The sequence below is a fragment of the Sorex fumeus genome, unplaced genomic scaffold (assembly GCF_029834395.1).
Source record: "Sorex fumeus unplaced genomic scaffold, SorFum_2.1 ptg000033l, whole genome shotgun sequence".
NCBI lineage: Eukaryota > Metazoa > Chordata > Mammalia > Eulipotyphla > Soricidae > Sorex > Sorex fumeus.
The window spans coordinates 31,661,230-31,676,238 of NW_026606090.1; the positions used below are offsets into that span (position 1 = coordinate 31,661,230).

Sequence of the window (15,009 nt, forward strand, 5' to 3'; positions counted from 1 at the left end):
AAAAGGGAATGCCCTGCCATAGTGGTAAGGTGGGATGGGGGGATGGGGGTGGGAGGGATACTGGGACTAGTGGTGGTGGAGAATGGGCACTGGTGGAGGGATGGGTACTCGATCATTGTATAACTGAAACCCAAGCACAAAAATTTGTAAGTCTACAACTGTACCTCATGGTGTTTCACCAATAAAAATTAAAAAAAAAAGAAGCCGGGGAGGGGATGGCTGATCAGAGTGGGGAGAGTAACAGCTGATGCACAGAGGCGATAAGTTTCACTTTATGTAAGTCTCAAAGTTTTAGATTGGTTCCGAGCTGAAAGTTTAGAGGGAAAAGGAGGTGAGAAGGTGAGGGAAGTGAAAGGATGAAAATATTGGTGGAAAAAAGCATTTTAAATGACTGCTGAGAAAGCAAGTGGATCTAAGTGTAAGCAGATACTTTTATTTTTTTAAAGAATTAGGAGAGAAGTGGAAGAGAAGAAAATACAGAAATCAGAGCAAGAATTTCTAGGTGGAGAGGATGCCTGCTAATGGTATCTAACACAGATTTAGCCTATTCGATGGGTGATTACTTTGAGTATTATTCCCTTTAAATTTCCTCCACTCTTGATGTGGTAATAGATGTTCTAATGGGATAATTGAGGTTATTATCCAAATTATGAGCATGAGGAAATGGAGGCATAAGTGGGTCTCTTTCCCAATGTCCTGCTCTCTGGCAGCGATGAGACTAGGATTTGAACTCCATTAGATTTTAGATTAGACTTAGATTCCTGTTTCTAACCAGTTTGCCATACAGCTAAATGCTTCAGAAAATTGTACCAAGATGGCCACTAGTCTATGAGACTTGAACGCTTGGAAGTTTTGACAGAGTAGATAGGACAAAAGAACCGTATCTTGTTGTTTGTGTTGGGGCCACACAAGCGATGCTCAGAGCTTACTCCTGGCCCTGCATGCAGGGATCATTACTTGTCGGGTTTGAGGGACCAGATGGGATGCTGGAGATGGAATCCACTTTCCTATCTCTTTGGTATATACTTAGTGGCAGCAGAAAATTTTTGGACTAGAGAGAAAGATGATTATGGAGAATGGCAGCAAGATGATGTAATATTAAGCATGATACTACACTTGATCTTAGCCAAAAGGCCGAGAAGCGAAAACTTAAAAAGACTTTTTAAATTAATTTTTTTAATATAAAAAAAAGCTGCGGGGCTGGAGAGATAGCACAGCGGGTAGGGCGTTTGCCTTGCACGCGGCCAACCCGGGTTCAATTCCCAGCATCCCGTATGGTCCCCTGAACACCGCCAGGAGTAACTCCTGAGTGCAGAGCCAGGAGTAACCCCTGTGCATCGCTGGGTGTGACCCAAAAAAGCAAAAAAAAAAAAATCAGTGCTTTGACAGGCAGTAGGCGCTCATTCCACGCTAGGCACGATTGTAATATTATACTTAATATCATTTCCCGGTTCCAGGATCTGGATTTTATAGTCTCTGAGTCGCGGCCGCGCGACATCTTATCAGAACTTTTTTTTATGACATCTTATTGTCTCATTCCTACTTTGGACAAACTTGCAGGCTATCGAATGTAGCCTGCCCACAGGGCAGAGTCTGGCAAACTCCCCGTGGCGTACCAAATATGCCAAATACCAGTAACAATGATGGGTCTCATTCTCCTAAATAGCCTTGAATATAATCTCAGGGCTAGGATGAAAGAGACGTTACTGGGGCCTGCTCGAGGCAATCGACGAATAACAGGATGATGAAATGAAAATGAAATGAAAGCATGATAGACTTCACGCTGGTTTATAGACTGAGCAAAAGATGCCACAGAAGTAAAAAAGATACTGAATATAAAAGCCCATCATAAATACAGAGCAAAGTCCAGAAAAAAATGTAAAGGGTTGAATTATAAAGTATTCCTAGAGAGAATGACCTTCTTTTTCAAAGAAAAGAGCTGATGACTAAAGAAGGAATTGTGAGCTCAGGTCATCAAGGGGACTGAGCAGTCACTGAGGAACCAGAGTCCAGGTTTTCAGGTTGTTAAGAAGAGCCTTTACGACCAGGTACCTCAGCCACTTTTGCTGAATCACCGTCTGCTGGTTATTCATTTCAAGCCAAAGGGAGTTATTGTAGTTAATGAATAAATGTGGTGCAAGAAAATCCAATGTAAACACACAGCTCTACAGACACAGGGAAGACGTCTTGACCTTTGAGTTTCCTTCACAATTCCACTCACCTCCCTCCCATTCCCCTCCTAAGCACAGAGCTATGACTTCAGCTGCCTTTCTGATGAGGCAGTTCGCACACCGAGGCCAAACAGGGACCCAGATAAAAAGAACTAAGGTCCCCCTCAGGGAATTTCTAGCCAAACTAAGTCCCACTAAGCCTTGAAATCAAAATGCTTCTGGAAGGTAAATGGGGTACAGATGGAAAATCAAGCCAGAGTGTGACCGGGCATGATTTAAAGCAAGTGTCATAGATGTAACATACAAGCAGACAGTTTCACAAGAGCTTGGATTTCAGCTGCAGAGATGTACGTGAATAACTGTGACTTTGACTTTTGAATTGCCTATACCTGCCAATGCCTACTGAAGCCATAATTTGGGCTATGTGTATTAAAGTGAGATTTTTTTAATTTAAGAATATGGATTTTGTAAAGGCAAGCAATATTCAATATGCTTTCTTTGCATAATATTTTCTGAGTTTATGGTGATGACATTTTTATATGACATTGAAATATACATTTTTAACTTTGGTGGAATGATAATGGTGTATTTCTAGCACTTATCTTGGGCAAACATTGAAATTCTTGATTAATGTTTAACTGCTTGAAGTATACTCTGTTCAGGTAAAGAATCATGATTCAGGCTTGCTTGTCTTCTGATTAGAATTCAGTCTCAAAGAGAAGCCCTTGAGGCCAAGCATACTGCATATAACAGCAAGTGGAAGCCACACTAGATCTTTAGAAAATGTGGTCTGGATATAAGATCGTAATCTTTTATTACCTGACCATGGGGATTTGTACAGAGAAGCGCCATTTATCTGGAAGAGCCGCAGACCTAGGAGCTGATTTCACTAGGAATGGCACCGTTTCGGAAGGTACACGATTCAAAAGAGCCATTTTCAGAGGTCAATACTGTAGAAGTTTTGGTTGTTGTGAAGACAGAGATGATGGCTGTGCCACTCAGTTCTATGAGATGAATGCAGTGTGTTACTGTGATAAATTCTGTGAGAGGGAAAATTCTGATTGCTGTCCTGATTACAAGTCCTTTTGTCATGAAGAGAAAGAATGGCCTCCTCATACAAATCCTGGGTACCCAGAAGGTACGATTTGGGGATATGTTCAGCTTATCCTTGTTCATAACAAGGTCTTTTTTTCCTACTGTTCCTTCCTGCCTCCCTTCCTTCCTTCCTTTTCCTCTTTCTATCCCTCTCTCTCTCTCTCTCTCTCTCACACTTTCTCTCTCTCTCTCAAGAGATGAATATTATAATTGCAGATTGATTTCTTTGGATTGCTAAAGTGTTGGTTTAGATGCATTATATGAAAACCATCAAGAAATTTCTTATCTGATAACCATGGATATTAGGCTGTAGATACTGTTCGAAACAATCACATAAGAAATATTTTAAGTTATTCTCTATTTCCTTTGCAAAAGTGCAAGAATATCAGGAGGTTCAAGCTGGTTTTATTTTTATTTATTTATTTATTTGCTTTTTGGGTCACACCTGGCGATGCACAGGGGTTACTCCTGGCTCTGCACTCAGGAGTTACTCTGGCAGTGCTCAGGAGACCATATGGGATGCTGGGAATCAAACCCGGGTCGGCCGCGTGCCAAGGCAAACACCCTACCTGCTGTGCTATCTCTCCAGCCCCTCAAGCTGGTTTTAAATGGAACCTCCCTGATCAGTGGATTTCAACCTTCCTACATCTGTGCAGTGGCAGGAGTCCATGACCAAGGCAGCTGAAACAACTGTCTTTAAGAATCTGATGACAGTCCTTTTTGTGATAATATTTAAATTCATGTGACATTTTATTTATTTCATGGGCTGAAGTGCATTTTAGAATCTGTGGCATAGAAATAACTACAAAGATACAACAGAAACAAAATTAAGTCAGTCTCCTTTATTGTTCATTATTAAAAGAATTATTGTTTTTTTGCTTTATTTTGTCAATTTGTTTTTTTTAATAGTAAGTGTTGAAGAAAGGATTATATATAGTAATTTTTAAAGTCTAAGCTAGTAGATGCATACAAATTAAAACAATTTTGGTGCTGGGGATCAATCCCAGGGCCTCACATGTGCAAGATGAATAGAGTTTTCACTCTATTATCAGAACTGATCTAGAGAAGTTGGAATAGAGTTGACATTATGGTGTTGAGTTATCCTTTTATAAAATCTGCTCTGCTTTGATGTGCTAAAATGTAATTGGACTTTTCTTTTGAGATAGTCCATTAAGGAAAGTACTGTTTCTTCAATGTCCATTTTTGCTTGAAAAATAGAATTTTTTGAAGTCTTTAATGTAGGGTCATCTTTTAGGTAGAACTTATGTTCCAGGTATAATTTTTATTATATTAATTATGGGGGCATGCAAGTCACCATTTTATTTAATAGTCAAAGTCACATTAGACTACAAGTACTCTAAATAAATATTTTTACCTGCTTATGATAGTAACTAGTTTAAAAAATTGTTTTTATTATTTTAAAGATTTACAAAATTGAGTAACAAAAGATTATCATGAGGATGTGAAGAGAAATAAATAGCGATTTATACTATTTCTTTGCGTGCATTAGACAGCATTCCTCTGAGATGCTGTACTATTCATTCATTGGCCTGTTAAATATTTTAAGATATCTAGTTCCATGGTAATTTGTACTTCCTTTTAACTGCATCTACCAAGGAGCTATTTTAAGCCATTGCCTCTGTGTATTATATTTATTTTTTAAGCCCTAATGGTCTTGTATAAACTGAAGTAGAACATTGGCAAATCTCTGCCTTTTATCTTCCTTCCATCCCGATTTAACTTCTGGTGATTAAAGAATGTCCAGAGTCATATGTATAGGACAGAGTCTGAAACAGAATTAGCGTGGATTTTCTAGACAGAATCTTTTGGCTTAGCAGATCTTAGTGTAGAGTATAGTACACCATCTGTTGTCAACAAACCTAAGCTAATTTGATTATTCTTATGTTTGCGTTGATTAAAAAATGTCTGTAAATGACTGACATAATTGAATTGGATGGGGCTTATTCCTTTAGAACCTCCTTAACTCCATTATAATGAAGATACATCACCATCCAAATTCTGCCGTACATACTGATAGTTACAAAAATAGGTATTTCAGTAAGGTGATTCAAACCAATTCATCCAACCTCTAGATTCTTGAAGTCTCAAGTCCCTGTTCTTTTAGATGTATCAAAATCCCCCTTGTATAAAAGATTCATTGGAAGTTCTACAAAGCTAGAATTATGTTACCCTTCCAATAGATCACAGAGAATGAGAAACTCTAGCTAGTCTCTGTACATGGGCCTGTTTGTTCATTAACTTATTTATGTTTTGCTATATTTAAGGACCGCATCCAGTGGTTCTCAGAGTTGACTCCTGGATCCACACTCAGGGATCACTCCTGGTGGCCTTGCGGAAACCATAGATTGTGCCTGGGATTAAACCTGGGTCAGCCTCATGCCAGACAAACCGCCTACTTTCTGTACTAGTGCTCTGAATATGGTCCCTGTTAGAAAAGGCAAATTCTGGTACACAGGTCTAAGAGTAAAGACTTTTGCCTTGAAGAGAACATACAGTTATGGGGTTTAATAATGGGGATGTAACATTAAAATTTGTAGCCAATAACATTGAATACACAGTAATTAGATACACTATTTTATTTCGTTAGGAGTTTTTTTTTTTTTTTGAGGGGGCACACCTGGTCATGCTCAGGGCTTACTCTTGCTCTGTGGTAAGGGTTTTACCATGGTGATGCTCAGGGACCCTAGTGATCCTAGGATCATTTCAGAACTGCCTATATGAGAGACCTGAACCTGTGTACTATATCTATTATCCCATAAATAGACTATTTGAAGTTTTAATGCGAAGTGCACAGACTATTAATTTAACTAATAAGAATCGATCACATATTTATCCTGCTGATTATAAACCTACTAATTTTGCTGATTCCTTTTCATTTCTGACATTCGTTATACTGATATTGTAGTGGTTTTCAAAAGACAAATATCGTAAGCTCTGATAGCAGACAGCCTGGAGTCTGACCTTCGAAAGGGACTAGAACCAAACAGCTCTAGAAAGTACATTCCTGATGAGAGCAACCAGCTGCTTTCCCTAAAGTGAAGTTCAGACTAGCACAAGTATTTTTAACACATTAGGGCCAGAGAAAGAGGACAGAAAACATCCTTGCATGCAACTGATGGGCTTGAATTGCCACCACCATATATGTTTCCTTGAGCCCTTCCAGAAGAGATCCCTTAGCACAGAGCCAGAAGCAATGTCTGGAGCACTACCCAGGGAACCTGCAAACCAAAAATGAACAGAAGCAGCACATAGGTCAAGTTTTAGAGCACATGCCTTGCATGTATGAGGTCCCGGGCTTGATCCCGGAGCAGTGTGGCCCCCATGGCCCCAAGCTGAGCACCTCCAGCAGTGTCCCCACAGCAATGAACATAAATTAAAGACATATTTTCATTTTTGTAAACTAATCAGCCTACTAGCTTACTCTCTATCATTACCTTTATTTTCAGTCAAGATGATATATGTGTAACTTGACTGATTGCTCTGAGATTCTTCAGACATCACTAAGAAAATATTAAGCCACTAGGAATTCTGTATTCTCTTCACCATATGAGTTAATTCATCCACTTCATTCCATTTTCCTCCTCTTCTCCCTCCGCTCTTTGTCTCCTCATCTCTCTTCTTCACCTTATCTGTTTCTGTCTCACACTGTGTTTTGTAGTCCCCTTACTCTCAAAAAGTTCTCCATTGACTCCAAGTCTGTATCCATCGACTATATCATTTGCTTTTGCCTCCAAGGATAAAAGTCAGAAAAACACATTTTTGCTTTCTGTCTTACTATTCCTATAGGAAATATTTCTTAGCTGGATATTTGGTTTGGGGCACCAATTGCCATATTTATATGACCTTCTTTTCTTGATCTCTCAGTAGTGCTTTACAGTTGACCATTCCTAGTCTTCTGAAATATTCCTCTCTTGCCTTCCAAGACCCATCATTCCTGAATGCCCTTTCTCTTCAGAGCAGAGAGCACGCTTTCTCCATTCACCTTCTATATGAGCTCAGTTTTGAATGACTATGTCCTACCTAGGTATGCTCGCTCAAAAGGAATCAAGTCTCAAGGCTTGAAAATAAAAAAGTGTTTGCTACCTTCTCTCAAATTCATACGCCAGTCTTGACTTTGGAATTTTGCAAACTTAATTTGACATTCTTTTAAAGATGGTCTAATTTAGATTTAATCAAAAGTAGGTAAAGCAGAACTAATTCGAATTATTGCTACATGCTATTATTTAAAGAACAGCTTCTCCACCTATTTATTGTGCAAACCAAAATCCTTGTGAGACAACTTTGATTCTTCTTTTTCCTTACTCCCCAAATTCAGTCCCATCCCAATTCAGTCCATGGATGAAATAAAGGTGATTGGCTCTACTTACATATTTTCTCCTTTTACTTTGCTTTATCCTCAACACTATTATGCAGGTCTTCATTTTTCTGGGAACCCTGACAATCCCAATAACTGAATTTATACTGAAAGATTAGAGGAGTCCAACAAATTAACAGTGTGATAGCGAAAGGCCTTACAGTTGTGATAGGGCCTTAAAATAAATGTGCTTTTATTCTAAATTTTATGGGGATCAGTTTTTGAGGATTTGAAGCAGAAGACATGCAACATAGAGCTTAGACCTCTAAGAGCTGGTGGGGGTGAGGGAAGGTCTTTTGGGAGGGTCTGCAGGAGAGGGGTGGGTTCTGTTTTGTGAAGAAGCCCACAGACTGTGAGTCCTTTACCATGTGAGTATGGCTTTTGTTTCAGAGGTTAACTCTCAAGGGAGATTACAGAGACATGGTTTCTCATAGGGAACTTTGACCTGATATTATGGAAGGAAGTCCAATACATAAAACTGCTCTAAAAAGCATTTAACACTAGTGATAGGCTAGGTCTGATGATGGAATTCTCTTGACCAAAATTATTAACAGAAGGTTCTGTGGGAGAAGGTAGTCCTTCTTCCGTAGGGTCTACTAGATTGGTGTATTGGACAAATAAGATTCATTGTTTTGACTACAGTGGCTTTGATTACTGTCCCTCACTTTACCTTTAAAAATAGTCAGAGGAGGGGCTGAAGTGATAGCACAGCAGGTAGGGCATTTGCCTTGCATGCAGCTGACCCAGGTTTGATTCCCAGCATCCCATATGGTCCTCTGAGCACCGCCAGGAGTGATTCCTGAGTGCAGAGCCAGAAGTAACCCCTGTGCATCGCCGGGTATGACCCAAAAAGAAAAAAATATAAAGTCAGAGGAGTTCTTCCCTGGACTCCAAGTTGAATGAAAACTTAAATTTCATAAATTTTGTAGTGCTCTTAGGTAACAAAATTTTTAGATCTCTTTAAGTTACACATAAAGTGTAGATTCAGTTATTAAAGTTGTACAACTCTGGATAGTAAGTTTAACTCTGAGTTTGTTGAAAATTTAAGTCCTGAAACTGAGAGAGAGTACCATGCTCAGGTTCCATTCCAGCAACACCCAATTATCGGAGCATCACCTTATACTTGGCAGCACAGTGCCTGAGTAGCAGATTCCAGTCTCGTGTATTCAATAACTAGTGACCAGATTATCCAAGAATTACCAGTAGGGACTCTGTGCCTTCTGTTCACAACTTGGGCGCTCCCACCCCAAGCACACAACATAAATTCATTTCTCCCCTTGAATTTGCTCCATCAAAAACCTGTGACCTAGGACAAACTGTTTTTATTTTCTTTTCCATAATTGTGGAATGTCAAAAATACGTGGGAAAGAGGTGGATACATGCAGTCGAACAGATTTTAGATTTCATTCATCAGACTCCTAAACTGCAAAAATATAATTGTTTGCATCACGATCACGATCACGACCATCCTGTAGTTCGTTGATTGCCTCGAGCAGGCCCCAGTAATGTCTCCTTCGTCCTAGCCCTGAGAATTTTTTAAAAAGTGCCATATTCAAGGCTCTTTCAGGGTTAGGAGAATGAGACCCATCATTGTTACTGGTATTTGGCATATTGGGTACACCACGGGGGAGTTTGCCAGACTCTGCTGTGTGGGCAGGATACATTCAGTAGCCTCCCAGTTTGTCCAAAGTAAGAATGAGATAATAAGATGTCGCTTCCGGGAGCTGGGTTTTATAGTCTCTGAGTCTTGGTTGTTGATGGGATTACACGGCACCAGAGGGCCAGTTGGTGGGTGTGACCCCTGCCTACTGGAAGATGGAGGATCTGGGTGGAGGATGCTCAGCCCCGATCCGAGCAGGCTTGGAGATCTCAGCCCCAGGACCTGCATGCCTTTGTTCCTCTGCCGGTATCTTCATGCTGGAAGAGAGTGGTCTCAGCATGGTGGTGGCTGGTTCTGGAGGTCTTCGGCTGCTGGAGCCCTGGTCGGGGTGGGGAGGAAAACTCAACCTGCTCCCCTCCAAGGGGCCCCGGCAAGGACATGGTATTTTTTGCATGGAATTTTTAATATATTTTCTATGAGACCATTTATTTGGGGTGGGGTCTCCCTAAGAACTTCTCAGGCCTTTCCCAGGGATGCTTGGCCAATGGGTCAAGGTGCTTCAATGCTTGGCCCCTGGCAGGGGTCAGCAGCTCTATACCTGACAGTGCTGATTTCCAGTAGAGAGAGGGCCCTGTAGTTCTGGGTGTCAAATTTAAGTTCTTTTGCATGTGGACATATGCTCCTATGCTCCTAACCCCTGGATTTTGGCTCCTGTCCTTATTTAACAATCTTGTAAAAAATAAAAGATAGTGAATATCTTAAGTTGTTTTTTGACATTGTGGCTGGTAGTTAAACAGATATCTTGCAATATATCTTCTTGTATATATTTCCTCTTAGAATTTTGTGAGTAAAAGTTAGAATTCATTAGGCTTTATTGTGATATATGAACTATGTGTTTCTGTCGATAAAAGATTTTAACCTGATAAAGTAATAAAATTTTCCATTTTACTAATTCAGTATGAATTTCAAATTTGCATAAATGATATTCTGAAAGGGAGTTACATAGGATCTTACTAATGATTTTCATAATGATTCATTATTGAGTTCTAGAATAGTTAAATAGCCTGTTAGTTAGCAATTGGTTTATTAGTAGTTGAAAAACAGTTGATTGCAACACAAAGGTCTTATGAATTTTTCTCCTGATCCATTCTGAAGAAAAATTATAGCTTTCTAACGTGAATTCAATGAAAATGCTTAATGTTTTATTTCAAAACTTGAGCTATTTGTCCTAGTCAAATGTATTTATTTTTATTATTGGACTAGTTACTATAAAACATTTTTGAATGAGAAATGGCTTAAGTGGATGTATCATTTAATTGTTTATTTACATAAGGACTTTTTTCTATGTATTTTTGGGCCATACCTGGTGATTCTCAGGGTTTACTTATAGCTTTATGCTTAGGAAACACTCGTGGCAGTGCTTTGAGATCAGATGTGATTCTAGGGAGTAAACGAAGTTGGTTGTATTATCTCTCCAGCCCCTAAACACACTTTTAAGAGTCGTTAGTAATTAATTTCTTATTATTCTAATCTTAATGTGTTACTAATCCCCTGTGTTGGAATTTAATAAGGTATTTAAAAGCAAAAGTTCATGGAAAACACACAGAAGTATTTAACATATAAATTTTGAAACAAATGAGATTTTTAGTTGGATCAGAACCAATATTTATGCATAGTTGAAAAACTAAACACAGTTTTAGATTACTTGTTATGTAAATAGGTTATCTTAATTAAATGTTTTTATTTGTTTACTTTTTGTATTGACAGGTTGCCTTAGAAATGAACAACATTATAAAGAAGGATCGGTTATTAAAGAAAACTGCAATTCCTGGTAATGAATTTAAGTGACACCAAACTGAATTTTACTATGTTTTTTTCCAATAAAAAAGACTGTAAAACAAAGCTTGTATTTCAATATACAGATATAATCAGCAATCATATGATAGCATAAATCTGTAACTCTTTAACTGTTCATTGCAACTTCATTTTAGTAAATGTTGAAAAATACGATCATGGCTATCCATATCTTTAGTGACTGAGTTTAATGTTCACCACAGTGAAATTCATCACATAGCAGACATACATTACAGTTATCTCTAAATTCGGAACATTCTGTTCTACAGGCAAATTGTGTTTCTTCTTCTAAGAAGAATGTACATATATATATAAAAGTGGGTTATGAAGGAATTATCTTGCTGAAAATTTACAAAAATAAATAATCTAAATGATACTATGTTTTCAAACCTCAATAAATCTGGAGTCATTTTATTTGTCAATTGCTTGGATTAGAAAATAAGAGAATATAAAATGGTAGCTAGTATGATCACGATCACGACCGTCTTGTTCATCGATTGCCTCGAGCAGGCCCCAGTAACGTCTCCTTCATCCTAGCCCTGAAATTTTTAAAAAAGTGCCATATTCAAGGCTCTTTCAGTGTTAGGAGAATGAGACCCATCATTGTTACTGGTATTTGGCATATTGGGTACACCACGGGGAGTTTGCCAGACTCTGCCGTGTGGACAGGTTACATTCAGTAGCCTGCCAGTTTGTCCAAAGTAGGAATGAGATAGTAGGATGTTGCTTCAGGGAGCCGGGTTTTATAGTCTCTGAGTCTTGGTCGTTGATGGGATTACACAGCGCCAGGGGACCAGTTGGTGGGTGTGACCCCTGCCTACTGGAAGATGGAGGGTCTGGGTGGAGGATGCTCAGCCCTTATCCGAGCAGGCTTGGAGATCTCAGCCCTGGGACCCACATGCCTTTGTTCCTCTGCTGGAGTACTTCATGCTTGAGGAGAGTGGTGTCAGCATGGTGGTGGTTGGTTCTGGAGGTCTTCGGCTGCCAGAGCCCTGGTCAGGGCAGGGAGGGAAACTCAACCTGCTCCCCTCCAAGGGGCCCCGGCGAGGACAGCCAGGACCCCCCACGCCTGGTAGCTAGTACATGTCTCACAATTTACTTTGGTCAAAAATCAAATAGTTATATGGTAAATATCAATCAAAATATGTTTTATACCTTAATGGTGTGAAACTCTGGATAATAATTTTGGGAATGTGCTTCGTAAAAGCTGAATGTTTTTCTTACTTGTATATCTTTACAGCACGTGCTCAGGACAACAGTGGAGATGTTCCCAGAATGTATGCCTTGTTCGACCAGAATTAATTGAACATATCAATAAAGGAGACTATGGGTGAGAGAAATCTTGCTTTGTAGACTTCTTGTCATGCCCAGGTTTTAAATAACATATTTCCTACAGTTGCTTCTTAACATGGTCATAATATCAGAAGCGTGGGCAAGAAGTTAAGAGAGAAAAGGGCTGCAAAGGTGGGATACACAAAGATTCACAGTAAGTAACACATATTAAAATTCAAAAATCAGAAAGAAGAGATGTGGATTGTCTAGGAAGGATTTTGTCATAGTGGGAATGAATTGAGTAAAGGGAGCTTTTCTTCAGATAAGCATTCATGCAAAATTAGGAAGCATGCAAATTCATGGATTTGGTTTAACCAGGTTCCTTTTGCTGTTGCCCTGACCCAGTCAATCACAGGGTTTGCTATTCTGAGTAGAACCTGACCTTAAAAGGGTTATATTGATAATTTTTTTACTAACCAGTCCATCTAGGCAGTTTTCTTAAATTTACTGATTCCTACTCAATTTTATTTACAATTGAGTCAAAAGACAGGCTGAGTCACTTAATTTTCTAGTAAATTAAATATAGCAATGATTGACACTTAAATGCTGGAAATAACTCATGATCTTCAAGAGATTAAAGCATTGTGTAGTGCATTAATCACTATTCCAATTATGTAGAGGGGAATAGTGCTGTAGGTATATAGGGACATTGGCTTTCTTAACTAAGAAGAAGAGAGTTAGGTTGACTGGTATCTGTTCCAGAGTTTTTCTCTGCCCTTAATCAGATCGTCTTATCTTTTGGCGAACAGTTTGTGTGTTCTAGGAAACCTTTGTATGAGATGATCTGCTGCCAGCACTATAAAATTGAGGTAATCATGGGGCTGAAGCTATAGCACAGCAGGTAGGGCGATTGCCTTGCATGCGGTCAACCCGGGTTCAATTCTCAGCATCCCATATTGTCCCCTCAGTACTGCCAGGAGTAATTCCTGAGTGCAGAGCCAGGAGTGATCCCTGAGCATTGCTTGCTGTGACCCAAAAAGAAAAAAAAAACAAAAATAAAAGTGAGGTTATCATGAATGCATGTTTTTAAAAATTAGAAATATCATTTCTTCCTATACATGAGATGTATTTTTACTAGAACAATGAGGGCATCAAATGTTAATGAACCCATGGATTTTCTTAGATCAAATAAAATCTAGAAGTTACACTTGACAACAATATTTTAAAACTATTCTTAATTTTTGTATGATATTTAACCAGTATTTTAGATAACATGATAATAGTTTTAGCATTTCTTGGGAAAGCTATTTATAGTTTTCTGTGGGTAAGTGATATATAAATCACTAAAAGAAGATAAAAGTATGCATCATCATGAGAAATGATCTGAAACAGATTCCTAAAAGCATTCAAATGCTTGACCTAAAAAGCATACACTTTCAAAAAACCCTAATCAAGCTGTCTTTTGTATCATAAAATCTATAAGACACTGTAGTCTAAAAAAGTGTGGGAAGAATGAAAATCATATGAGTACAGAAGTTCTCAGAAATACTGGTTTACTTGAAAGAAAGAATTTTATTTTCAGAGAGGCGATACAACAGGTAGCGGACTTAATTTGTGCAACCAACCCAATACTGGCACCCCACATGGTCCTTTAGTCTCCACCGGAAGTGCTCTCTGAGCACAGATTCCGAGGAAGCCCTGAGCACAACCAGGTGTGGCCTAAAATCCAAACCGAAACAAAACAAAGTTTTCTTCTCAATGTTCATTTCCTTAGAGAGAACTCTGGGAGTACTTAAGAGGCAAAGGTTTTGCCCCAACAATCAAGCATTAGGTGGTAAAAACTAAAGTAGCAAACATTCAATGACTGAAATAAAAAGTGAAGTATACTTAGACAAAGGAAGCATCTACAGGCAAAAGAAATATTGAAGAAACAAACTATAAAAAAACATTTGCCTGAGGTGAGGTAAGACGACAGGGAATGTTCTCCAATGCAATTAGAATTCTGATTCTTACTTTCTGTTCCTAAGGTAAAATTGTGTGAAAACAGAATAATTAATACAATTATTATTAAAGCACTTTTCAAAATAACCTATCTATAAATATATATAACCTTTGCTTTATTTTTTTTCTCATATCTTGCTCCTATTTTAGATCCAAATTCCCATTCATTGTATGAAACCTACTCAGTACTCATTTATTCTCTGCATTATTTTGATGTGGGGCTGGAGAGATAGCACAGCAGTAGGGCGTTTGCCTTGCACACAGTCAACATGGCCGACCCGAGTTTGAGTACTCCACCCCTCTCGGAGAGCCTGGCAAGCTACTGAGAGTATCTCACCCACACGGCAGAGCCTGGCAAGCTACCCGTGGTGTATTCGATATGCCAAACACAGTAACAACAAAGTCTCCAATGGAGACGTTACTGGGCCCGCTCGAGCAAATCGATGAACAACGGGAGGACTGTGACCGTGATCAAATGCTAACAAAACATTCTTTCACTGTGGACTTGCTGACAACACAAATAATTAATTTCTGTCTTAAAATAGTCTACCATTTACCTATGTAGTGACCATCTGATCCTTGTAAAAATCCTTGTGAAAGATTTTTTAATAATATGAATATTTATACATGCACAAATATAT

General features: G+C 38.8%; 1 protein-coding gene and 1 pseudogene across 1 annotated transcript in view; one reads left to right on the forward strand and one right to left on the reverse strand.

Annotated features, from left to right (window-relative positions):
* Positions 1 to 1,071: 1,071 nt before the first annotated feature.
* Positions 1,072 to 1,146, reverse strand: LOC130026225 (uncharacterized; annotated as a pseudogene).
* Positions 1,147 to 2,954: 1,808 nt separating this feature from the next.
* Positions 2,955 to 15,009, forward strand: part of TINAG (tubulointerstitial nephritis antigen) — a 98,589-nt gene continuing 86,534 nt past the window's right edge. Inside the window, exons 1-3 of the mRNA XM_056116886.1 lie at positions 2,955 to 3,309; positions 11,009 to 11,072; positions 12,336 to 12,425. Coding sequence (XP_055972861.1) covers positions 2,955 to 3,309; positions 11,009 to 11,072; positions 12,336 to 12,425 — 509 coding nt within the window. The remainder of the gene's footprint in view (positions 3,310 to 11,008; positions 11,073 to 12,335; positions 12,426 to 15,009) is intronic.